Source organism: Equus caballus, chromosome 10, assembly GCF_041296265.1.
Source record: "Equus caballus isolate H_3958 breed thoroughbred chromosome 10, TB-T2T, whole genome shotgun sequence".
Lineage (NCBI taxonomy): Eukaryota > Metazoa > Chordata > Mammalia > Perissodactyla > Equidae > Equus > Equus caballus.
The window spans coordinates 83,076,230-83,101,633 of NC_091693.1; the positions used below are offsets into that span (position 1 = coordinate 83,076,230).

The 25,404-nt window shown below is 36.7% G+C and overlaps 1 protein-coding gene and 1 long non-coding RNA gene across 4 annotated transcripts in view; both read left to right on the forward strand.

Annotated features, from left to right (window-relative positions):
• The window catches only part of LAMA2 (laminin subunit alpha 2), a 541,014-nt gene that overhangs the window by 170,137 nt on the left and 345,473 nt on the right, over window positions 1-25,404 (forward strand). For all 3 annotated transcript variants that reach the window (XM_014734836.3, XM_070223794.1, XM_070223795.1), the window contains exon 4: window positions 6,614-6,856. In XM_014734836.3, the coding sequence (XP_014590322.1) occupies window positions 6,614-6,856 (243 nt within the window). The remainder of the gene's footprint in view (window positions 1-6,613; window positions 6,857-25,404) is intronic.
• Window positions 14,083-20,161, forward strand: LOC138915849 (uncharacterized). The gene is made up of 2 exons (XR_011422211.1): window positions 14,083-14,357; window positions 19,914-20,161. It is a non-coding gene; the product is annotated as an uncharacterized lncRNA (long non-coding RNA).

Below are 25,404 nucleotides of genomic sequence, written 5' to 3' on the forward strand. Positions count from 1 at the left end.
TGCATTTGTTTGGTATCTCTTAAGCCTCTCTTAAGCTATAACCTCATTATTTTTTATTTCCTTGCAATTTATTTTTTGAAGAAACCATATTGTTTGTCCAATAGAGGTTCTCACATTCTGGATTTGCTAATTGTATCCCTGTGGTGCTGTTTACATGCTCCTCTGCTACCTGTAAACTGATAGTTAAATTTAGAGACCTGCTCTGATTCAGGTCCACTTTTTTAACACGAGTACTTTGTAGATAGTGCTACATGCTTCCATCATACTGCAGAACATGTCCACAAGTTTCTCTTTTGGGGATTTTAGTGGCCATTGATGACCGTTAGTGGCCATAGAGCCATCAATTCAAAAGGGCCTCCTTCATCATAAGCAGCAGCATTTGTGTTACTGCAATTTTCTCCACATTGCTTTTTTCTTTTAACAGCGTGTCCCTCCATTCGTTGTTCTTCCATCTCAGGTTTTCTTGGCTGTCACTTCTTCCAAGTCAACTTTATAATCAACTTACCTCGCTCTAGGGGAAAACAAAACCAATATTTTTAATGAAAAAATGAAATTGCTTTACATTTATATATTAACTGAGGGAGAGCTGAAAAGTAACTTGTTATTTTTCAGAGCTAGAAGTTGAGGTTTTCTTTCCTGCAGAGTGAGGTAGAGAAATGCTTCAAATACTTTCCCATGAGTAGTTAGGTCTTGATTAAAACCCTTTTTAAAAACAATTTCAACAAATAATTGAACATTTTATCTTCAAGGGATTATCATTAGTCATCCGTTAGATTATTGTTTCTTAGAAATTCTGAAGTGATAGAGTAATTCATTTTCAAATGTATAAACTTCAGATGATTTTAATATGAGTATAAAAAATCTGTTTTAATTGAAGGCAGAACATTGCTGTTTCTCTGGCGACATGGGGGCCACTTCCCCTGAGGGGCAATGGCACATTTGCTTACCTACAACTCATTAAGTTCACACTCAGCAGTTGTAGTACGTATACACTTGGGGAGGGGCGGAGAGAATAAATGAGCTGCGCATTATAACTTAGTGACAATTACAAAACATTTCAGTATGTGAAATTATTGTAAATGAATGTGTCTGAGAGAAAGTGCAGGCAGGAAAAGGGACTGTCCTTCTGGACTCCCCACCATGTTATTCTAGGTCTATCGAAGTAAGTGTAAATGTACAAGACACGTAAAACTCACCCAGAATGTAATAATCAGAGGTATTTCCAGGTTGATTTTTTAAAGTTTAAATCATCATTTAAAAGCTTTTTATTTTTGGAGCTTGATTCAAACATAGACCCAGTAATAGTATTATCAAAATCTGTATGATGATCTCTTCGGAGAATTTTTAAGGTTATTGTGGGCCACTTGTTTTCTGCGATTGCTCAGAAACTTTTGCTGGGGAGTAAGAACTTGGTTGCATGTGGTTTGCTGAGGGTGGGTCTTTGAGTGAATCCTCTGTTGTATCCAGACTTCTGATGAATTGCCTACATTCAGCCCCACTTCTGACCCCTGCTTCTGGTCAAACCTGTCACTGTGACATTCTACTGGACTTCTCCGGGGGCAACAGCCTCTCTGAGTACCTTAGGCCATGACCTCTCCTTTCCCTGATCAGCCAACTCTCATGGACCTTCCAGAAAAATAGCGAACTCTCTTCAGTCTCTTCTCTTTGTTGTTACTGGTTTCTGTTTTAGCTCTTTATTCTCTCTTTTGAGGTCTCAGGTGAAAGAATAGATAATGACATGAACTGCATCCATCAACTCACAGAGTCATATACACATTTCTATAAAGCTTCCCAAATTATTCCAATGGGTGCTAAGCTTGAAAACTCATGATTCCTGGGATACTTTATGGTTCTGGTATTGCGTAACTCTCATTGCTTTCTGAAAGACTGTCTACCTATATGGACAAATAAGGGAATTTGGCAAACACATTATTAGAACTAAGAAGACACATGAGTTTTCAAAATATATTAGAGTTGGCCTCACAGCATGTGGAAATGTTAAAATCCATAACATCGGCAAGAGCAGGTACTAGAATATTGCAAAACCGCTTTCAAAATTAAGCAATTTTGTTATGTGGACAACTATTTGCTCTAAGTTAAAAGACAGGCAATAATGTGGGGAGAGAGGCAGAGCTCAACAGTGGGCAGAAATTAGATGGCCACATGTTCTCTTGAGCGATTAGGAAAGAAGAAATGGAAGAGAGTAATTTAGATCAAGTCCTGTGAGAAGGATAAGTGTTATCTTCCATAGAGAGAGAGAGTGGCCTTCACTAATATTTTTATGACTTTCGTGGGGATCAGCCTACAGCAAACAGAGGTCTCATGGCATTGTTACAACATTAAGGAGTCATACCTTGACCTGGCTCTCTTAACTGTGTGTCAATGACACTCAAAAGTCTCAGTAAAGTCTCTAGAACACAATACTCTTTGGTAGCATTTCCCAGATCTCCGATTCCTCTGAGGACCTAGAAATTGGATAAAGTGGGTTCCTGAGAGTCATAGCAGAGAATATTTTTTTAAAAATCCAGACCCAGCAATGCATGGGCTAGAAATGGGTTCTGGATGTCAGACTTACCCACATGGGTTGTAGGTGAGCTAAGATATTCAGCCCCAGGGCAGTGTCGAGAGTACCCAGATTTCCTCCGAGCTTGCTCACTTCAGGCTATGAGGTCTCCTCCTTTTGCCCCAGGGCTGCACCAACATCATCTTATCTCAGCCATGATGAGAAAAGGTTGGAAAGCATCTCTGTATATGGTGGTCATTGTATGTTACTTGTTACCTTGGGACTAAAAGATTCTTCAGAAAGACTTTATTCTCAAGTTCCACCCTAAATGAAATTAAGTTCTTAACACTCTGTTATAGCAGGAACGTCTAATTTAGTGCTGCATCAGTGAAGTAATTACATGATATTTTGTTAGGTGACATACAAATGAACAATGAAATAGAAAATTCTCTTTGTTACAGTAAAATGTCATATATTTGGGGTTATTTCAAAAGTTATTTGGATTTTTTTTCAGACACCAAGTTTGTAAAAAGGGCCCTCCATCAGAAAAAATTTGGGTGTTGTGCGCAGATATCTAAGGTTCATCGAAGCCTAGCCATCACAGCATTTTTGTACTTCTTATAATGAAGGGTTTGCTTTCTTTGTTACACCCCATATAGGTGGAGGCTTTATTCATCTGGAAGCAAGGTTTGTAACTACTGATTTTGAAGAGTCTTTATACTGAAAATGTAAGACATCGTTAATAAAAGTAGTAGAGGTACCTTAGAGAATTATTCTATTAAGGTCATTAAAATTTTGGACTACTTAGAAAATCACTGTTAAATTTTCCGTCTTTCTCTGACGCCTTCAAAGCATACTTTTGTTCATTGTGTTTTTCAATAATGCTGTCTACCACATTTTTAGAAGTTTATTCAAAATACTACATGCCAAGTAATTTAATTAACTTTGCATGAAATGTGAAAGAATCCGTAGAAAATAAGTGAAAAACCGATACTGTTTTGAAATCGGACTCCTCTAATATTCTCTAAGGCAGTGCCTGCTTTTCCATGTCACTTAATGCTGCCTGTTCTCTGGAGTTATAGAAAGAGCCTGTGGAATCTCTAGCATAACTTTTTTTCGTGGATTTCATCTATTATTCCAGAGCCAACACAGAAGGTCCCCAGTCATAAATCCACATTGTAACTCCGAGAGAATTTGGCCTCTTCCTATATTTGCTTGCTGAGCTGCTTTCCAAACAAAGTTCTTTATCCATAATCTTAGTGTATCTTTATTTTTCTTTTTGGGTACCTATAATCTCTAATCATGCTTTATTTCTCTTTTTGTTTTCCATTTAAAAAATATCTCTGTACAATTTTTTTCTGGAAAGAAAGATGCGAATTTGAAATATTTACGTAAGTTCTTTTTTCCAGAGAACATGCACTGCTTTGTGTTCATTATCTCGTTATCTCTTCCATAGTTTTGACTTTGGAAAAGAAATACTGGGAAACAGAGAGTAAAAGAGTTTAATTTCTCAGCTCATGGGGAGATAATAAGATGAACACCCAAGCAATATTTGTCTTAGTTCTTGCAAGTGATGAAATATGCTAGTGTTGCCTGGGATTCAAGCTCTAACAAACAGGAAAAACAGTGTTGAGTTAATAGAAGTTAATAGATGGAAGCGTGTTACACTGATTTCTGTTGTTCAACGAAATCTAATAAATATCGAATGCCCCCATTTGAAAAGAGTTATAATAAGGATTGTGACATCTTTAAAGATATAAAAGCTATAGTCTCTGCCCTTAGGAGCTCACAATTTAGTTATTTGTATTCTTTATCATTTTACAGACCTTGTCATGAATACTTTAGAATTACCAGAAATTAAGATCAGAGCGTTTTCTACTTATGGTAGAGACAACTATCTCTCTGCATTGTATCAGATTAATCAAGTTGGATGCTCCTCAGCGAATTTCTTTTTACAGAAATTCCATGTGCATGAGTTGTTGAATATGGAGTGTCTAAGAGAAAGAATTCCTTGTGAATAACACCTAAAAACTGCAGAAACAGCAGATATTTTGTATAATGGTTGATGGAGTATGTTCTATCTTACTCCTACTTTTGTCCTTTCTCTTATACTTATTTTGCTTTTTCTAAAAAAATAATTTTATTGAAAACTAAGACATGTTACTACAATTAATATAGCAGGATATTGGATGAACAGTAAAAGCTCTTCTCCTCCTCTCCTTGACTCCTTATTCCCAAACCTCAGAGATCACAGCTTCAACAGTTCATGTATATCCTTCCCCAAAATGTCTAAGGATGTTAAAGTATTTATATGCGCACACATATCTATCTGCAATTATACTTATCTGTATACCTCTGTAAATAGAAATTTATAATGTTTCCTGCCTGGAGTCAAATTCAATAAAACAGAACGATCAAAGCCCAAACCAATCAGAGCAGCTGTCTTGGCTGTTCCTTGGGATGCTGAGGTTAACCAGATGGTCTCAGCAGCGATTTATCAACAAATAGTGGAGCATTTCAACATTTTAACCAGCAGTTTTTCCACAACTGCGCCGAAGAGGCAATTACCAGCCCAGCTTTCAATCATTTGATGGCTCACGATTTTCCCCTCACTGCACACAAGTAGAAGAGCATCCTAGTAAAGCTCGCAACAGGCAGCATCACAGCCACTTGTATTACCCCTCGCAGAGCAAATTTTCATATTTTTAAATTCAGTCCCTTAGAGTTTACCATAGACACTGTACATGTATTCATGAAGATCTCATGTCAAAACTATGAAGCAGGTAAAGTTTATTTCTAGAACTTTCCTGTCAGAATATCCTCTGCAGCCCAGCAGCCCCTTTCATCACATTGTAGTGGGTCTGTTCTCCTAGTTGTACCCTTCCAATGACCCCAATCTCCCAGAACTTAGAAGTGGCAAGCTCCTCATATCTCATAGCATTTACTAACCAGAACATACCATGTTGCTTTATTACTAGTGTATTTTTTGTATGTCTTATTATTACAATATATTATCAATCCATGGATGGTGGGCCTGTAATTTCAACTAGCTTGTATCTCTCTTTCTACCCAGAGCATTACATTTAAATGTCACTGAATAATGTTTGTGCGTTGTTCTTTTGGACGGCATCGGTAAAGACACACATATGCACTATCACAAAACATCCAGAATATTATTTTTCATGTTTCCAAATTTTATGTAGATTTGAAAATAGAAAATTGCCAGATTCCCCTCAATTGTCACTCTGTTGACTTCTAGTAACTTGACGCCTTTCTTTATTTCCTTTTTTTAACATATTTACCTCTTGTATAGAAGGTACAGACACCTTTTATTTAATATGTTCCAGTTTAAAACAGTTGTCTGCATGTTCTAGAATTTCTTCTCCCTTATTTTCTATTTGGGGATATAGAGGAATTGACATTTATTGAGTATTGATTGCCCAAGTCCTTTGCTAGGGACTTTTCATATATTACCTCATTTAATGCAAATTTTCTCTCAGTAGTGTACTTGTTATTGACCTTAATTTGCAGAAAAGGAAGCTAAGAGTTGGAAAAGTAAAATACTCTGCCCAAGGTCACATAAATGCTGGGACCACAGTTTGAACACAAACTGTGCCTCCAAAGCCTATATTGTTTTTGCTGCACCACACTAACTCCGTCTAAGTGGTTCTTTCCCGAGGATTAGGTGACGTAAGTAACTGTGTTTTCTAAACTATCAAGCACCATCCTCACATGGAATTTTTAGTGCATACTTATTATGCTAACACAGCACAGTAAGTAAATTGGGAGGTCATGAATGCTTTCTGTGATCATGAATATAATGAAACTTTAAAAATTAGGTGAAATGATGTCCATGAGTTGTTAGAGAACTCAAATCCAATCTTAACCATTTCTTTTAAAGGCCTGGCTGTCAAAATGAAACATCTTATCTTAGCAAAAAGGTATAAAATATGAACATGTAACAGTAAAATCATTTCAGAGAACATAATGAAGTTATGGAATAAAATCTGAAATAAAATCTATTGTAGCTTTGAGCCTTACATGTGATACAAAATGTTGAGAATGCGTTGGAACTCAAAGTTACATGTGGTCGTTGTCCCTCTTCCGCAGGTGTTCCAGATTGCGTATGTGATCGTGAAGGCAGCTAACTCCCCTCGGCCTGGAAACTGGATTTTGGAACGCTCGCTTGATGATGTGGAGTACAAGCCCTGGCAGTATCATGCTGTGACCGACACAGAGTGTCTCACCCTCTACAACATCCATCCCCGCACGGGCCCGCCATCATACGCCAAAGACGATGAGGTCATCTGCACTTCATTTTACTCCAAGATACACCCCTTAGAGAATGGAGAGGTAAGATGAGAAAGCTCACCATACGTACATTTACAATGGTAAAATAGGCCTGTCAGAGAGACTTGAATGTATCAGTAATTAATGTCAGGGAGATTTTAAAATAGGCTTTAGCAGAAGTACATATAAATGAGTTATTAAATAAAAAGGAAAAAAAATCTAGAGTGATTAGAATTTTAACTACTTTCATCTAGAATGTGTCTCCCATCTCCAATAAAGATCAGAGAAGAGGAAATGGGTTTAAGTTGGAAAGTCAATAATTAATTTTACATATAAAGGGACTTTTTCTGACAATGAGGATTGCTAATGGTTGGAAAAGGATTGAAACTTTAAAGGAAACGTTAGATCTGTGTGTACTCTGTTCTGAAGATGGGAACAAAAGTGGTGAATTTGGGAAAAATGTAATTCACACGAAGGACCTAAATAAAAGGAAATTCTCTCAGTCTTTGTGTGTTTTTCTGCTGTCACCACATAGGGCTACAGCTGGGTTTCTTTCCTTTGGTCAGGCTTTGTTAATATGCTTAATTATATGCTTGATTTAAAAGTCTTGCACTTCTCTGTAGCATCTTTTATCCTATGGTTAAGATTTTAGATTCATTCATAGGTTTTAAGCCACAGATTCAAACCATAGCTTCACCGGTTACCAGCTGTGTTATCTTGAGCCAGTGACTTAAATCCTCTGTGCCTCAGTTTCATTTCCCATAAATTAGAAACAGTGACAATAGTTCTTACTTCGTATGATTGTCAACAAGATTAAAAGAATTATTATATTTAAAGCATTGGAGTAATGCTGACAGACATATACATCAAGCACTCTGTTAGCATTAACTATTTTGTTTGCTGCTGCTGTAATAATAACAATAGCTATTATTGTTGTTGTTAGTAGTAGTGATAGCCTCTCAAATACCCAAACCTTGACAGAGTGACCTTCTTGGACTCTCTAATTATATTTCCCTAATCTGTCCCAACAGCATACGTGGCCTTCCTCCTTTTGTCCTACCTGCTTATGTATATCTCTATTTATACTCATGTTTGATATTCTCTCCTCACTAGTTCACACACCTGAAGCTAGTATCATGTTCTGCATTCACATGTTCAGAAATCCCATTTTCGTATCCTATCATGGCCACCTCAGGCAATCTAGAGTTAGCTCTTTAAACACTTCTGGGGGAAAGTTAGATTTTTGATATAAATCTATCACACTCTTTTTAGGCACTGTTATTCTATGAATGTATAGTGGTGCCTTACTGTATTTCAAATTCTATGTTCAAAAATATCAGTTTTGGGGAAAAAATTTCCAAATGGTGCTCCCAGCAGTAATCTCAATCTGCCAAATGGCAGAGTCAATGCAGTGAGTTAAACAGCTGTTCAACCTGCTTTGTGCCCAGAGGCATCTAATTCCTGGCCAGATTGGCCTGAGGATATGGAAGTAGGGAGAGAGTACAGAGAGAATAATTTGAGTTGAATTTTTATTATTTTCCTCTGGATCCAGTGTTTATCCAAGACTAATAATTACGTAATATTTATAAAGCTTTTCTTTACCTTTAAGAAAAAAGGTCCAGTTCAGAAATTGGCTCAACACTATAAAATGTGCCTAGATAGGTATGCAACATACGTGTTACATACACATCTCCAAGCCATGCTTTCCCTCCATTTCTTCATTCTTTAGACCATGTTAACCTGCTAACAAGGAACAAACAGATATGTTGTTTGTTTGTTTAACTGGCTACCTTATTTTCCCTCTAGACATTCAGTAAAAACTACTCATTGATGGTGACTGTTAAGAACAACTTATTTAACTTTCTCTGTGACGTGTTTCCTTATTTATTTATTTTTCATAGGAAAGTGGATGAGTTGAGGAACCAAAAGTAGTTCAAAATACTTGAAGTAGAATGCTAATTTTTAAGAATAAGAATTAAATTCAGAGCTCTTTTAGGATATCTGCTTCATTTTATATAGCTTACTCTGTGAAACATGCTACTTTTTGGAATAAACAGGTCCAGAGAAGGTAGGTGATATTCTCCAGGACTCCCAGCTCAACTGGTATCAAGGCTGAGATAAGAATCCATGCTCCCTGACTCCCAGGTTAACATTTCTTTCATACTCTAGTAAAGACTAGAAGTTGATTTTTAAAAAATTGATAATTGCTAAACTCAACAATGGTTTACAGGAGACATAGAGATGCTAGATTCAGTTTAAGTAGAAAGAGTCCTAATTCTGAGATATCGTGGTAGAGAGGAGTGCACATGAGATTGGAAGCCTGCATTCTGGTCCTGGCTCCAGTCCTTGGGGGACCTTGGGCAGGTCACTTAATCTAAGATTGAATTCCTTTAATACATGAATTAATTTAATATATAAATTGTCCTAAGTTCTCTTTCTGTTCTAAAATTACGTAATTTTGGATATCACTTACAATATAACACATGGGAATGGATTCTTGTCTCCAATGTTTGCCAGAAAAGTGACTATGAAATAATCTTACTATCATTAACCTTTAGTTTTAAAATGATGCACTTTTGAATACCACCTGAAATGTAATTATTAGATGTTTATATCCAAAACATCTCAGAGACTAGCGTTCCAGTTAAGTAAGAGAAACAAACACATAAACCAGTAAATGCAAAATGATAGTATAAGTGCTACAACAGGAGGGTGTAGAGAGAGTAGTAAATCCTCCCTGGGTGAGCCCAAGGAGGCACATTGAGAAGATGACTTCTCAGAATACAGGGAAACCAGAAACAAGTCTTAGTATCTCAAAGGTTTCAAGGCCAACATGCAAATTTATCTCCAATATGGCCTATGGGTCAAAATAGGCTTATAACAGAATACACCTCAAATATTCTATTGTTGAAGGATATTTTTATTGAGCATGGAATTCCAGGTTTGCACATTTAATTGTCCTCTGGTTTCCACTATCTATGTTGAAAAGGTAGCTATTTAATAATTGTCACACTTTTTTGACACACTTAATTGTCCTCTGGTTTCCATTGTCTATGTTGAAAAGGTAGCTATTTAATAGTTGTCCTTTGTATGTCTTTTCTCTGATTTTTCTTAAAAGACTTTATTTTTGTCTTCTTTTTCAGTAGTTTTACTACGATGCTCCAGATCTGCACTGCCCACGACTATAGTCATTAGCCAAATGTGCTTATTTAAATTTCAATTAATTCAAATTAAATTAAAATTTAGTTCCTCACTTGCCTAACCACACTTTAAGTGCTCAGTAGCCACATGTGACTAGCAGCTACCACATTGGATTTCACAGAATAGAACATTTCTATCACTGCATGAAGTTCTATGGGCAATGATGTTATAGATGATATCTTTGTATTTTCTGGGTTGGGATATATTTGGTTGGTATATCTGCAGAATGATGACTTTCATCAGTTCAGGAAATAATTCAACCATTAATTCTCCAAATATTTCTCCTTCCATGTTCTCTCTCCTTTATAAAGACATTTAAACATAATTTAGAACTTCTCATTGTGTACACCATGTATCTTATAGTCTCCTTTGTATACACTCATTCTTTTGGCTTTTTATTCTTCATTCTAGATGTTTTCTTCTGGCTTACTTCCAGTTCGCTAATTCTCTCTTCAGCTATATAAAATCTGCTATTGAAACTATTCATAGCTTCTTAATTTCATTTATTATATTTTTCAGTTCTAGAATTTCTCTGGTTCATTTTCAAATACTTTAGTGTCTAGTTTTATATTGAAATTTTATGTATCTATTAAAATTTTAATTTAATAAAAAATTCATATTTAAATTTTGAATCTTCTATTTTCATCTCTTAAGCATAAAATAAAAATTATCTAAGAGTTTTTACTTGATAATTCTAATATCTGGCCTTCGTGGATATATTTTATTTCTGTTTCATCTCCTGATTCTTTTTTATGCTATCTTATATCCTCACATTCTTGATTATTTTTGCATAATAGAAATTGTATTTGAAAAATTGAGTGTAGAAATAATTTGAGGCCTAAGGTAGTATCTTCACCCTCTGAGTATTTTCTGATGTTCTGCCAGGCAATGGCAATATGGATAGTCTTAATCTGATTTTAGAGATTCAGATTTCTGGGTCACTTACATGCCTCAAAGCTGTGCTATAACCCAATGACAGCGTCTATAATTCCAGTTTACCCTCATTCCCAGGCTTCCTGTCTTTGGAGTACAAACCAAAGTGTGTGGAATTTATCAAAGTACCACTCGTACAAGTCCTGGGATCCAACTTTTGTCTTCTTAGTACAGCAAGGCTGTCAAAAGCACTGCTCAGTCTCTCAGCTATGTCTTCTGGACAGGGAAATGCCCCCAGGACAAAAGTTATCACAATACACTAATTACCCCTTTAGACATCTTTCTTCTGTCTGATATTGAGAAGGTGATTCTTCACTCTCTTGATAGCTCTCAGATGGCTTTAAATAAATGTTTTTATATATTATTTCCAGTTGGTCTAGTTGTCATCATTGAGAGTTCTGGCGCTAATTATATAATTTACTATAAACAGAAGCATAGTCTTATATGCATTTTTTAAAACTTTTTATTTTGGAATCATTTTAAATTCATGTTAAGTGTATGAGGAGTACAGAGAATCCCATGTCCCCTTTACCCAACTCCCACTGAGGATAATATCTTACATAATCGTTATGCATTTGTCAAAATTAAGAAATTAACATCGATACATTACTATTAGCTAAATGACAGATTTATTCGTATTTCATTTATGTTATCATTAATGTTTATTTTTTTTCTTTTGGGGTCCAATTTGGGATACTATATTGCATTTAGTCATTGTGTCTCCTTAGTTTCCTCTAATCTGTGGCAATTTCTTAATCTTCCCTGGTTTTTCATGACCTCAATCATTTTTAAGAGTACTGGTCAGATGTTTTGTAGTATATTGCTCATTTTGCATTTGTCTGATGTTCTCTCAAGATTAAACTGGGATTTTTGGGTTTGTGGGAAGAATACCACAGAAGTGAAACACTTTCTTACTACATCGCTCATTTATTTTTATATGCACATCTCTTGTATATTTCCTTTTTTATTGGTTTATGAGTCATTATGCTTCTAGATAGATTTTTATTTTGGACAACAGTGTGGAAATATTCACCATGATTTGAAATGTATGTTTTTGACTAAGCATTGAATGATCATTTGCATCCAGGCCTTCACAATACCCTCTGAATATAATTTTAAGTCAGAGAATAAGAGAAATTAGAGTATTTTTAAGGTCCACTCATGAAACAAGGCATTATGAAATCAAAATGTCTCAGTTATAACACACTAATTAAGCAATAATGTTTTTGTTATAGGTATAGAACATTAATAGAAAATAATCTTCTGTGACTAACACTGAATCTATTGAATCTGAGGTTTATTACATTGTCACTTGCCTGGAGAATTTTGGAGGCATGTGTTTTAGAACATTTAAAATGTTTTAGAACATTTAAAAATATATTTCAGGTTTATTACATTGTCACTTGCCTGGAGAATTTTGGAGGCATGTGTTTTAGAACATCTAAAATGTTTTAGAACATTTAAAAATATATTTCAGGTGAAAAGTGCATCATTTTAGATCTGAAAGATACTTAAGGTAAATTCCTTATTGATTTATTAAAGCCTGTCATAGCTCTTGACTTCAGCTTCTATATATAAAATTCAATACTGCCCTCTGTCCATAGCATCATTGGAGACCGTTTAGCCTTTCCTTCTGGCTTCTTGAATCTTAACAGATCATCTCTGCTTGTTTCTTCAACTTTATTTGTTGCTCCAATCACCCCCACTCTTTCCCCCCACTCTCTGGCTTGGCCCCTTCTCTGCTCTTCACCTCACATTGCCTATGAGAGATCAACAAGTCTCAATCATGTGGATTCACCAAATGGGTGCTTTAGGGCACCTACCCAGTCCCCTAGATAATTAGGTTCAACTACTTCCAAGAAAGAGATCAGTCCTGCATTCTGGCATCCTAGGCTTGTCCCCAAAGGGAGAAGAGAAGTTCACTCTGAGCTGTGAGATCATCAAATCTCAGGGCCCGGCAAAGGAGGGATAATGGAGAACAATGGAGGGATGATACTATGAGCCAATATGTTGTTACCCAGGCTGTAACTAGAAGGAGGTTTTGAGCAAAAGTCTTCAGAGTTTCATTTTACATAGGCAGTTTTGTATCATCAATGCCAAGAGAGGACTCAACGTGGACCCTTCTTTACCTTGCTTTGAGAGAACAATCCTGAGTTCCCAAATAGGAGTTGTGGCGTATAAAGCAACAAACCACAGGGGATCTCCATTACTTTGAGGCCAGCCAAAGAGAAAAGCTTCAGTGGGAACAGCTACATATTCATGCCTCTCTAGCAGTGCTACAGGGAGCCTACTCCACCAAGAGCTACTATCAGCCAAAGTGCTGCCTCTGTGGAAAGCAATTGCCCCAAGATGCTATTGAGAACTGCTAACGAGAACTGACACTTGGAGGCATGGCCGAGAACTACACTTGGAGGCATGGCCGAGAACTACACTTGTAATAGTTCCTCCTACCTTGGCCTTCCTTGGAATTCACCAGGGACGTTCGAAAGAAAGCTATTTCTGGGACCAGGGCTTTTAATTCAGCAGATTTGGGAAGGGCTCAGGAAGTTCTATGTATATTTTAAACAAGTACTCCTGGTGATTTTGATGTCCCTCCTCCCAGCTTATTGCTCGGGTGTTTCTAGCCTTCCCGAACCCTGGAGCAAAACAGATCATCAGTTATTTAGGGGGAGAGTCTCAGTCGTTCTAACGGAAGAAAAAGACTAACATTTTTCCGTCAGGAAACGTGATTGTCTTTGGAGGACTGAATCTCTGGATGGGTTTGAGTTGAGTAAATGAACTTCGAGCTATAGCCAGGTTATCGATGGTTGAACGGGTGGATGAGAGAGGAGAATCACGTTAATAATACTGACAAGGATGGGGCTGTTATAGATGGCGCTGCTCTATGGGTCCTAGAATTAACATTGTAAGAAATGTTTCCCATTATATGAGATTCTTCCCTTTCTGTGACTGGGATTATTCCTTTTAATTTCTTGGATTGTCACTAGAGTGCTCACTAAATATTCATGGTTACCATAGCAATTCTTGCTTCAGTTTCCTCATACAGAGAACTTTCAGTTATTGACATAAGATTCCCTCTCCCTCTTACCACAATACTTCCCACTCTCCTGGACGGCAACTCAAATAGAACTTCCATTCACTTTCATTCTGCTTCCGGAACATGGCAGGCTTGTATAAAAATCCCTGGAGAAACCATCATTAATTCTTGAAGACACTTTTTTTTCCTGTAAACTGTATGTAGAGCTTTGATATTATTTTTATTTCCTATGTGACAGAATTTTATATACACAGACAGAATATTTCTTTCCTCTTTTCATCACCCGACATTATGGTGATCCTAAGAATTGAAAACACTGGAGAATGAAGAAACAAACTCAACACAATACTAAAAACGTTTCCAAGATCCTTATTTGATGTACTATTGTTAAAGGTATAGAATGATTGTATGTGTGAGTTCGTGTGGAAATTCGAGAATGGAGATGAGGAATTAGCCTTTCTCAATTACCCTTGCACTTACATTTTTATGGAAAAGCAGTAGGGTATCACTAATTTGTATCGATTATGAATAGAAATTTACGAAATAATTATTTGGGATTTTAGACTTCCTTTCTCTAAAAATAATTCTGGCATTGATTAGCATGAGGCCAGTTAGTGCCTGGAGCAACAACATGAAAGTGCCTCATTACAATGAGGTTTACATGGTGGCCTCCAAAATAGCAGAATGTTTCAACTCCGTTTGGGATACATAGAACACTTGAAATATTTTGGGATCACACACATAAAATCCATAATTCATTTAAGGTATTCTATTATATTTGTTTTGTTATAGTTAAAAAACACACCTTTGTAATAAAATAAAGATAAAATTAAGAAGATTGTATTCCTCCTTTCTGTTAATATTATAATGTTATGGACTCCCCTCAACAATAAAGTATGAGTAAATCCTTGTTAAATTAATGCAGTGTTGTTGAAAAGCCATGAAGGCCGGAGAAACCATACAATATAGAATCTTGAGGACCCGGTTATTTAAGACCTGGTTATCTCAGTGTCATGGAATAGGATCTATTGGGATCTACTAAAATGGAACAGAAGGGTAAGCTTCAGTTAAGCTGGATAGGGAAGGCAGGGTTGTGCAGAGACACAAAGGCACAGCTTGCTGTCTTCTGGGTGTTCACTAGATTTGGCTCTCAGATATGGCTCTGGCACTGATTCACCATGGCACTTGGACAGACGAGTAAATTATGCCATGTGTGCTCCAGCCAGTTCACGTGACTATAATGAGGATCAAATTAAGTCACTTAAGATACTGCCTCCTTGTAATTTGTATAATATGAGAGCAAATTCTCTAGTTCAACAGTTAACATTGGTCTAAGTCCACCCTAATTGCGGGAAGACTGAGCTGGCTTAGCCTGGAATGAGAGTGGGGCACAAGGAAGTGGCAAGGCCATGCATGCTGTTTTGTGGGGTCAACACTAGAGGAGGTGGGGCTGACTAAACAGGACTGAAGGGATAGACAAAGCGAAAACCGCGAACTTGCTGAAGTTGAGAGGGCCAGAAGGAAAAGATGAGGGTCTCTAGAGCTGATGTGGATTAGCCCGGGGCCAGGAAGGTAATAGTAATCATAGCGAGCATTTATTACGCAGTGGTTTTGTGACCTGTGCTACTCTAAGAATTTACGAGAATCAACTCACATGTACTAAGTTATGTCTCATTTTGCATTCGAGGGAAATGTGTCACAGAGAGGTCAAATAACTTGTCCGGGTTTCCATAGGTAGTAATTTTGGGAGCTGTGATTTGAAGCCAGTGAGTCCTCTGAGCACTAAAAAGGCACAGGAACAACAATTCTCTTCTGTGTCTGAGGTTTTCTGGAGAATCTGTGGGCACCGTAAATGCAGGAGTTCCCACCTCCTGGCAGGCCCTGCTTTCTCTCTGTCTGAGCGTGCACACGCCAGGCAGGCGGCTGCTGCCTGTGTTTTTAGCTTCCTGGGATTTAGTGTTTTTTTGTTATTTTTAAAAATTATTTATTTATTTTGAGGAAGATTAGCCCTGAGCTAACTGCTGCCCATCCTCCTCTTTTTGCTGAGGAAGACTGGCCCTGAGCTAACATCCGTGCCCATCTTCCTCTACTTTATATATATATATGTGGGACGCCTACCATAGCATGGATTGTCAAGTGGTGCCATGTCCACACCCGGGATCGGAACCAGTGAACCCCGGGCCACGGAAGCAGAATGTGTGCACTTAACCACTGAGCCACTGGGCCAGCCCCTGGGATTTAGTCTTTTAATGTTTTCAGTTAAGAAAGGATTCTTTACTTTCCTCTTATTCTTTTTTGGTGGGTAAATTACTTCTTACTGAATATGGTAGTTGTTTTGAAATATCACTTTCTTCTTTTCTTTTCTTTTTTTTTTTTAAAGATTGGCACCTGAGCTAACAACTGTTGCCAATCTTCTTTTTTTTTTTTTCTGCTTTATCTCCCCCAACCCCCCACCCCGTACATAGTTGTGTATCTTAGTTGCAGGTCCTTCTAGTTGTGGCATGTGGGATGCCGCCTCAGCATGGCCTGACGAGCGGTGCCATATCTGCACCCAGGATCCAAACTGGCAAAACCCCGGGCCGCTGTAGTGGAGCAGGTGAACTTAACCACTGGCCGCGGGGCCGGCCCCTCTTTTTTCTTTTTTTAATGAATCTTTTTTTTTAAAAGATTGCCACATCTGTTGCCAATCTTTCTCTTTTTTTCTTCTTCTCCCCAAAACCCCCCAGTACATGGCTGTGTATTCTAGCTGTAGGTCCTTTTGGTTGTGCTATGTGGGACGCCACCTCAGCATGGCCTGATGAGTGGTACTAGGTCTGTGCCCAGAATCTGAACCAGTGAAACCCCAGGCTACTGAAGCGGAGCGTGACAACTTAACCACTTGGCCACAAGGCCCACCCCTGCTTTCTTGTATTCTTAACCTTTTTATTTATCTTGTTTATTTTTTACCTTTTTAATGATTTTTATTTTTTTTAATGATTTTTAATTTCTGGTTTTAAGAGTTCTACCTTGGCATATTTACATTTATCATGTATTTTTTTCTTCCTCAAACTTTGCTCTGGTAAATTATTTAAATTTCTTTCATATTGTCATATATATGTATATGAAAACCATATGAATAGGGTTATATAAGTATATAAAATATGAAAATATATATAAATGTGAAAACTCTGTGAGTAACATTGTCTGATAGAGCACCAGAAGGTGAGATGATGGTGCAAAAAGAGCCGGCAGAGTTCTGCTCTGCTGTCCACAGGGGTGCTAGGAGTCAGAGTCGACCTGATGACCCTAACAACAACAAATATATATATATATACATAATTTTTATTTTAAAATTTGATGAGTTCCCATTATGTTACATACTTGTCAGAAATTTTTTTTTGTCTTTTAAATTTTTTAAAATCTGGCTTTGACTTCTAAAATGACTTCTTGTAATTTCATTAATTTTATTGTAGCTTATATTTTATAGTATTTTACATTACTTTTGATCATTTTATTTTTGGCTTACTTTGTGCTTTTATTGTTTGAATATCATTCTGTACATCTTATGTTTAATTGTTTTTATTACTTTCACAGTGGCAACAGGAAATGTGATTGTAAAGAGCACAATAAGCGTAACCCACCCTAGGAAGAGCCTCGTATCTTCTCTCCCTCTGTTTAGACCATCAGTAGCCCTTTCAGCTTTCCTTAAAACATCTCTCCCAAAACTTACAGTTTCTCTTCCATATCAAATCCCAAAAAACTAAAGCAACACAGAAGATTCACTGACTAACAGATCTCAAGATAATATTAATTTATAAGCATAACTGTTAAAATACTTTTTAAGGTTGTTTTTACTCTCCAGACTCCTAAGACAAGCTGCTCCTCTAAAATTTTACCATATGCAATGGTTGAATATTGAACAAATATTTTAAACACATAAGGAAGGTGGTTCAGGTTTTACTCAGAAAAGAATCCTTAAAACACACATCTGGTTTGATTTTTAATAAGAATCACATTTCAAGAGACCTAATAGAAACTATATAAAAAGAATTTTAGAAAATGCTTTTTATTTTAATTTTCATCCAATATGGCATTAGCTATTGGATATAATTTCTTTCCAGCTATGGTTATGGAATGAGTCTTCCAGTCTATGGAGGGTCCCAGGGGCCACTCCATATTAAATAGGCCATTGGCAAATCGTGTAAGGTTTCTCACCAGGAGCATCTTAAGGACAGAATCCATTGGTTCTATATGGGTCTAGTACTCAGCTCTGGCTGCTATAACAGAATCCCATAGACTGAGTGGCTTAAACAGCAAACATTTATTTCTTACAGTTCTGGGGCTAGGAAGTCCAATATCAAGGTGCCAGTATGGTTGGATCCTGGTGAGGACCCTGTTGTTGGTTTCCTCACATGGTGGAGAAGGCAAAGACATGGTGGAGAAGGCAAAGAGAGAAGCTCTTTAGAGTCTCTTCTTATAAAGGCAGTAATATCATCATGAGGGCTCCACCCTCATGACTTAATTATCCCCAAATGTCCTGTTGCCAAATACCATCACATTGTGATTAGAGTTTCAACATATGAATTTTGGGAGGCCCCAGACATGCAGTCCATAAGAGGGGGTTACTCTTTAAATGAACAACAGACCCCTATCGAGTAGCCCAGGTGCATTTAGAACTCCAGACTTCTCAAGCGTCATCTGCATGTTTCAGCATTTGACCACAAGCTTTACTGCCCTACCAAAAGCTCTCTGAATATAGAAACCTTTTAATTCTTTGCCCATTTCCTTAAGAAAGAAAGGACACAATGCCATGTTAGATGGACTTGAGATCCATTATAATATCATAATTACTTTTAAAAATAAAATTCTCAAATACCCTAATCCTTTTCTGGAATCTTTAATATTGGATATTAATATCAATAGTAAAACTATATTTCTTGAAAATATGGACCCATTTTGTGCACATGATAAGAGAGATTATAGCACCAAGTTTTTAAATGACTTCTAAGGTATTAATTTTTCCAAGCTATAGATAAGTATATCAAATAGATAAGTATATCAAATATTACATTTGGCAAAGATAGAGTAATCCCCATCTTAAAGTAAATTATATTAAAAATGTTAAGCAAAGGACCAGGTGAATACGTTTCTTTGTTCCATCAAAACTTTAAATATTTGTGTTTTTCTTTTTTGTGGCGCATGCTAATTCTTTCAAATTGTTACTTTTACTGTTAATTAATTAATTAGGTAAAATCTTATCTGGACTGTATTGACATTATCTATCTTATAGTCAGAAAAGACAGCCCCCTATACCCTTAAATTTGCTAATCTGCTAGTCTTTTACATTTCTTCAAAACTTTTTCAGTTTTCATCTGAATAAATTTCAGATTTCATTTTTTAGACTGGTTATTTTTTGTATGAAGGACACTATATTTTGATGTGCTCCACTTTTGGTCAGTTCTAAAATCACTATTATGTAAGGAAATCAGCAAAGAAGGAAATACAATTTAATATTATGTAGTCTTTAGCTTATCCATCCAATAATGCTTTTCTTCCACATAAATACTGTGAAGACAGGTGCACAAGTATTTAATTATATTGGCACCTTATAGAAGAATTTCAAGAAAGCTGGATTAAACCAAGTTCCACTTAAACTCACTGCAATTTGTCACAGAAAAAGCCTATGTTAAAGTTCTCTGAACTGGGAATTATAAATTCTTGTCAGTTATTTGGGTCCCAATTCTAAAGCATATTGAGATTACAGAATTATGAAGCAGGAATAATATTCGTTGTGTGCAGAAAGAGGGAAAAAAAGAACTATTAAACGCACTAGATATTATTAGAAGCATTTGAGGCCACTGAAACTCATCTTGTGGTTTGTAAAATCAAGTATGAAATTCTAAGCTAACATCCCATGATGTAATGACAGGTCATGCTAGATTTGATGATATTTTATCATTTTTTTCACAGCACTGAAGTGAGGACCAAGTCTTTCGTTAAAATGTGAATCTCATAGGAAGGAAGATTAGTGGATTAACTACTGTTATTGTTATCAATAACATTGGCAACACCATTTTGTGTATGGTGCTCCATCGATTTCAAAGCACTTGTCATACACTCTTTCATCTGATCTTCACCAAAGCCTTGGAGACGGTTGAAGCCAAAATATTTATCATTCTCATTTTAAAGACGGACATTAAATAACTGGTTTGTTCTCACATAGTGGTAAATGTTCATTAATCCCTGGTCCAGGTCCAGTTCAGATCTTCTGATGGCAAATCTTATAATCATTCTGCATCATAAACTGAACGCTCAGGTCCAATCAGCCGTCTTCTAAATGTGTATTTACGATTGGTCACAAGGGCTGTGTGGTACTGGGTGGATAATTAAGTGCCATCCACCATCTCTACTGGGAAAAACCTAAGGCCGTGTCAGTTAATCAGTCTCACATAGGAAAGATAATGTACTATTACCTTTATTGCAGAAGTATACTTGAAAATACAATGAAGGATCTTGAAGCTATTAAAATAAGCTTCTGATCCTTAGGGAAACTATTGCAACACTGGAGCTCTCATCAAAAGTCCTTGAGACAAGTAACCCAGGAGTAGAACGGCTATGATTCCACTTTACAAGCAAACTTAAAAAGATATCAGCAGCTGCTTTACCAGGTCCCCTGCTATGAAAGGAAAACTGGAGAAAAATCTACTGCAAAGCCTTCTAGCCTGGGGATGTGTACTGTTTTGCACTATGGCCAACTGACTGCAGCCAAATATTTTCATTAGAAATACGTAAGTGAATAACTTTGCTGAATTCTGCTACCTGGGAATCACATAAGACATGCAATTTAAATTCTAATCATGGGTCGCAAAAATCCTATGATACTCATTTTGCAAAGGAGATTGGCAGCCCTGGCAAGATTACAAGTTAGAAAATTAAATTCTCCTGTGTAAATTTGTTCTTCAGCTTCATTCAGTAATAAGAATTATTTATTTTCTTATTCAACAGATAAGTGCCTTCTAAACCAAGCCAACTATTAGGTTGAGCTACATGAAATTGACAATATTTGACTATTTTTAGTCAATAAAAATGCAGTTTCATGTGGTTTAATCTAATGTATGCCAAAGGACGAATATAAATACTTGCAGAAATTTAGACTGTCCTCAGCATAACCTCACCTGCACACATTATTTTAGAAAAAGCACTAAAGAGAATTCAAGTCCCTTCACAGAAACAATAATTTATAACTGTAATAATTTATACTAGTTATATTGTGAAGGTCTTTCCTCACTGTGTTACTAATATGGTGAATATTAAGCTAAAAATGAGTCACTGCATTTGTTTCTTATTTTTTGGTGGTGGGTAGAATAGCAAATAGGATTTTCATATGAACAACCAGACATTACATCAGGTGCCATGGGGAACTACATGGAAAGTGAAGTTACTAGTAATAAGTTTTGGTTAGTTGCTAGTAAGTTGGGAACTGATTCATTTTGGCTCATAGACTGCAAAGCATGTGTGTGTATATCTGTGTTTCTATACGAACACATCCGAGTACCCTTATACATGGAGCATGATCACACGTGTGGATCTTAGTTGTATCAGGAGTGACAGCTGCCACCTTCTCAGAGGCATTTCAAATATTTCCAAACTTGACATTCAACTTACAACAAGTACCCATTATTCTCTTTGGGATATATTACCTCGTTGCAAAAATATTGGTGCAAATTTTTGAAGATTATGTTAAGGAAAAAAATCTTTATTGCATTTTGAAGAAAAAAATAATCGTAATGATTTACTTTTGCTTTCTTTCTTATCTCTAGACTTGTTCTTTTTATCAGTGAATGAAAAACATTTTGCTCTTCCTTATAATTTGTTAGGTTGCATCCATTCATCTTATAACAAGATAAACTTTAGTGTTGAATTAGCTTTGGTAGAGGAGCTCCCGCATTAATCACCAGTAAACAAATGCATTGCCAAAAAGATAGGACATCAAAACTATGACTGGGATACAGTCTCAGTTCAACAACCAAATGATTTGATATTAAAAATAAATTTTGTGGGTTTATATAGCAAATGAGTAGTCCTCAACATTTGGCTATTTTTTCTGTTAACAAATACTGACCACCACCTATGTGGCAAATGCTATCTTAGGTGCAAGGGATAAAAGACATTATATTTTTGGGGGATAAGATAAGAGATTATGTAAATAAATCAGGGAAAAATCTTAGAGTCTTGGGCAAGGTGGTAAAGGCATGCCTAGCACAGAAAAGTCTTGGTTACAGGGAGAGAGGGACAGAAGGAGAGAGAACGCAGTGACCTGAATAGGGAACTGCATGGTTACCACGTAGAAAATGTGGGCAGGAAGGACGGGACACAGGTTGTGTTCATAGCAATTGCTTTGACTCACCATGATTATTTCAGCTACTGAATATCTGAATAAATTGAGTGGAGAGGCTGTCTGTACTGAGCTGTAAAACAGTTTCAGAATGAGAAAATTCAATTTTAAACTTACACTTAGAAAAAAACCCAAACACCTGCCATGCAGAAACATGTCACAGAAACAGATTTCAGGGGAACAGAATTCTTTTCCTGTACAGTAATTATGGCTAAGCACTTGTTAAAATAAAAAATAAGGATGTTTATCAGCATAAGGAATGAGAGCATTTGGGTTTTTTGCCTTCGTTTATAAAATGTATCCTGTTTTGTAATTCTTTTCCGACGAGGCTCATGTGCTATGGGGTTCACTCTTTAGCATGAGGGACCAATTTCTAGAGTTGAAATGGTTTAGTCCCTCATTTTTTACTAGTGTTTGATCAATCCTTCCATTGAAAGATAACTTTTTAATAATTCCCCAAAAAAGCATGGGGCAGTGTTTGACCTCTAGGTTACTGTCACAGGTGAAGCAGTCCAGTTGGCAGAATACGAGTGCACTCTTATTGCTGGGCTCCTTGCTAAGGAAAGCATACATATTTTTCTTGAGACAATGACTAGCTGAAAGCATCTGAGAACTGCTAGAAAGATAGAACTGTAGAGAGAAAAGCCAAAGGCAAAGTTGCCCATTTTGTCAGCACTTACATTGTGTTATTGGATGCTATGACATAGTCTCTACTCCATTAAGCATCTGATACTTGCTAACAAGGTGAAGCTACTTACATGGACAACGTTAAATATAGGCAAAAAGATAAATAAAGTGCCTCTCTGTGACCACACAAAGAGTGTCTAAACATGGACAGAGGATTGCAAATTGTGTTCTCAGTAAGCCAAATCATTAGGACAGTAGCAAAATGAGAGCAAATGGTGTCCTGAGCAATGCAATATGTTTGTACCAGTCCTCTTACCTGCAGAACGACTCTGCTAAAATTTGCCAGGGCTCACTAGTGTCTTCAGGCACCCCAGGGAGGGCAGCCCAGGATATCGGCCACCTTCAGCCCTGCTCTGATTAAGGCTCTGCATTAGGATAGACAGGAGAGGTAGTTCAGGGCATTTTATCTTATATCCCTGGCAAAATAGCACAGTTGATGCCTAAATTTCATTTCTGAAAATAGTACAGGTAATTTTTCGGTCAAATGAGACTTTTATCAAAAGAGGAAACAAAGGCAGAAAGTGGAGAGGAGCTGATGTCAGTACTTCCGATGATACTGAAGTTTGTTTTAAAGTAATAAAAGTCACAGTATCTCCAGGCACTTTGGACTCCAAAATTGGAAGAAGCTCAAATGATGACAAATAGGATATTCTTATGTAAAAACAAAGAAGGGACTTGTAAAACCTAAGGTAAATGAAAATCAAGGTTGAAAAGATATAAAATAATTAGGTCAGGAGCAATCAGTAAAATATATGCCAAACCAAACAATACTTTGATATTCTGGTCTGGAATGAGGATTTGGGGTTATTTTGAAAAATAACGTCACTACAACCCTGTCCAGAACTCACAGCTGCAGAAACAGAAGTAAACAAATCATCCTATTGGAAGACTGCAAGGTTAAAGAACAACCAGACTCAAACTCAACGAGATTCTTGTTGGTTCCAGTGAAATGATCATAGCTCGTACAATTCCCCAAAGGAAAACTACAAAAGGATGCTTCTAGAGATAAGAATACAAATACCATTTGCTTGTTTGTTTGTTTTTAAATTAGATAACAAAATGAAGATTAGGTAAAAAGGTGTTTTCTGTATTTGCTCTTAAAAAATATCTCTCCATTTAATATGCAGTCATTTAACATGAAATCTTTTCTCGCTGTCTTCTCATATATCGTTAGGTAGTGGAAAGATGCTACTGTTTACCAGGTGTTGCTAAAAGCTATTAAATTCCATGAGGGAAGACTGTGACTTGCTCTTTTTTGCACTTTCCCACTCCCCAGTTGACATCACTTGAATGTATGTGTAAGATTTTCTATGCCAACAGCCAAATCAGATCATTCTTGCCTGGGAGTAGAAAGTGGGACTTGACTTATGTAGGTAGACTATCTTGATTGACGAACCAGCCAGCTATCACATTTGTGACACTGAGGTAATTTTGTAGCATTTGAATGTGTCATTCATTTATGTCCTAGAACTACACCAAACTCCTGGAAAAATCAAGGAGAAAAAGGTAACCAATTATGCTGGATTCAAATGTAAATATCCACATAAGAATATTAATAAGTAAAATATATTTGTATGAAAATAATTTTTATTTTTTGTACCTCATCTCTTAGAGTAGCTGAGACATCTCTACTTTTTCTATCCAAAAATAACACATAAGCAAAATGCTACAAGGCCCCAGAATGTTATCTTGAAGACCATGCACTAGTTAATCAAGGCAGGAAACAATTTTGCAACCCTATTCCATCATTTAACAGAGTAATTTCTAAAATAACCAGTCTCCTGTAACTTAGCACCAAACCAAATTGGTGTCACCACTTTGATTTCTCTTTTGAAATTAATTTCCAGTTTAGTTTTCTTTTGCCTCTGGTGATCTGGATGATCATTTTGTAGCATCTGGATAATTTTACGTTAACATCTGGAATTGAGGTTTTTTTTTAATTTGTCTGATGCATATAGAATACTTCTGTAGGAAATGTATTTTCTCAGCTGCTGTTTATTCATTTCAAAGAGACATGGTTAAGTGAGTGTAACAGCTTCTAAAATTCCTGAGGAAACGCAAAACATGTTTAATACAAAGTCCTGCCAGTCTATTTTCTCTCCTCCTAGCTTTTCCCATGGCAGCAATGGCTGATCTGTACAGAAGGGAGAGTTTTGAATGGTAACAGGTGGTGTCGTGGAGAGCATGGGCCTTTGAAATCAGTCCTGGTCTGGAATCGTGGTCTGGCAGTCAATGGCTACGTAACCTTGGGCAGCTCTTTGAAGTTCCATTTCCTTATCTCAAAAAGGAGAAGTATGAAGACGTATCTCCCGACCTTGGTCGTACTAAATGAGATGATTTATATAAATTATCCAGTTCAAGGTGGGGAGTCAATAAATG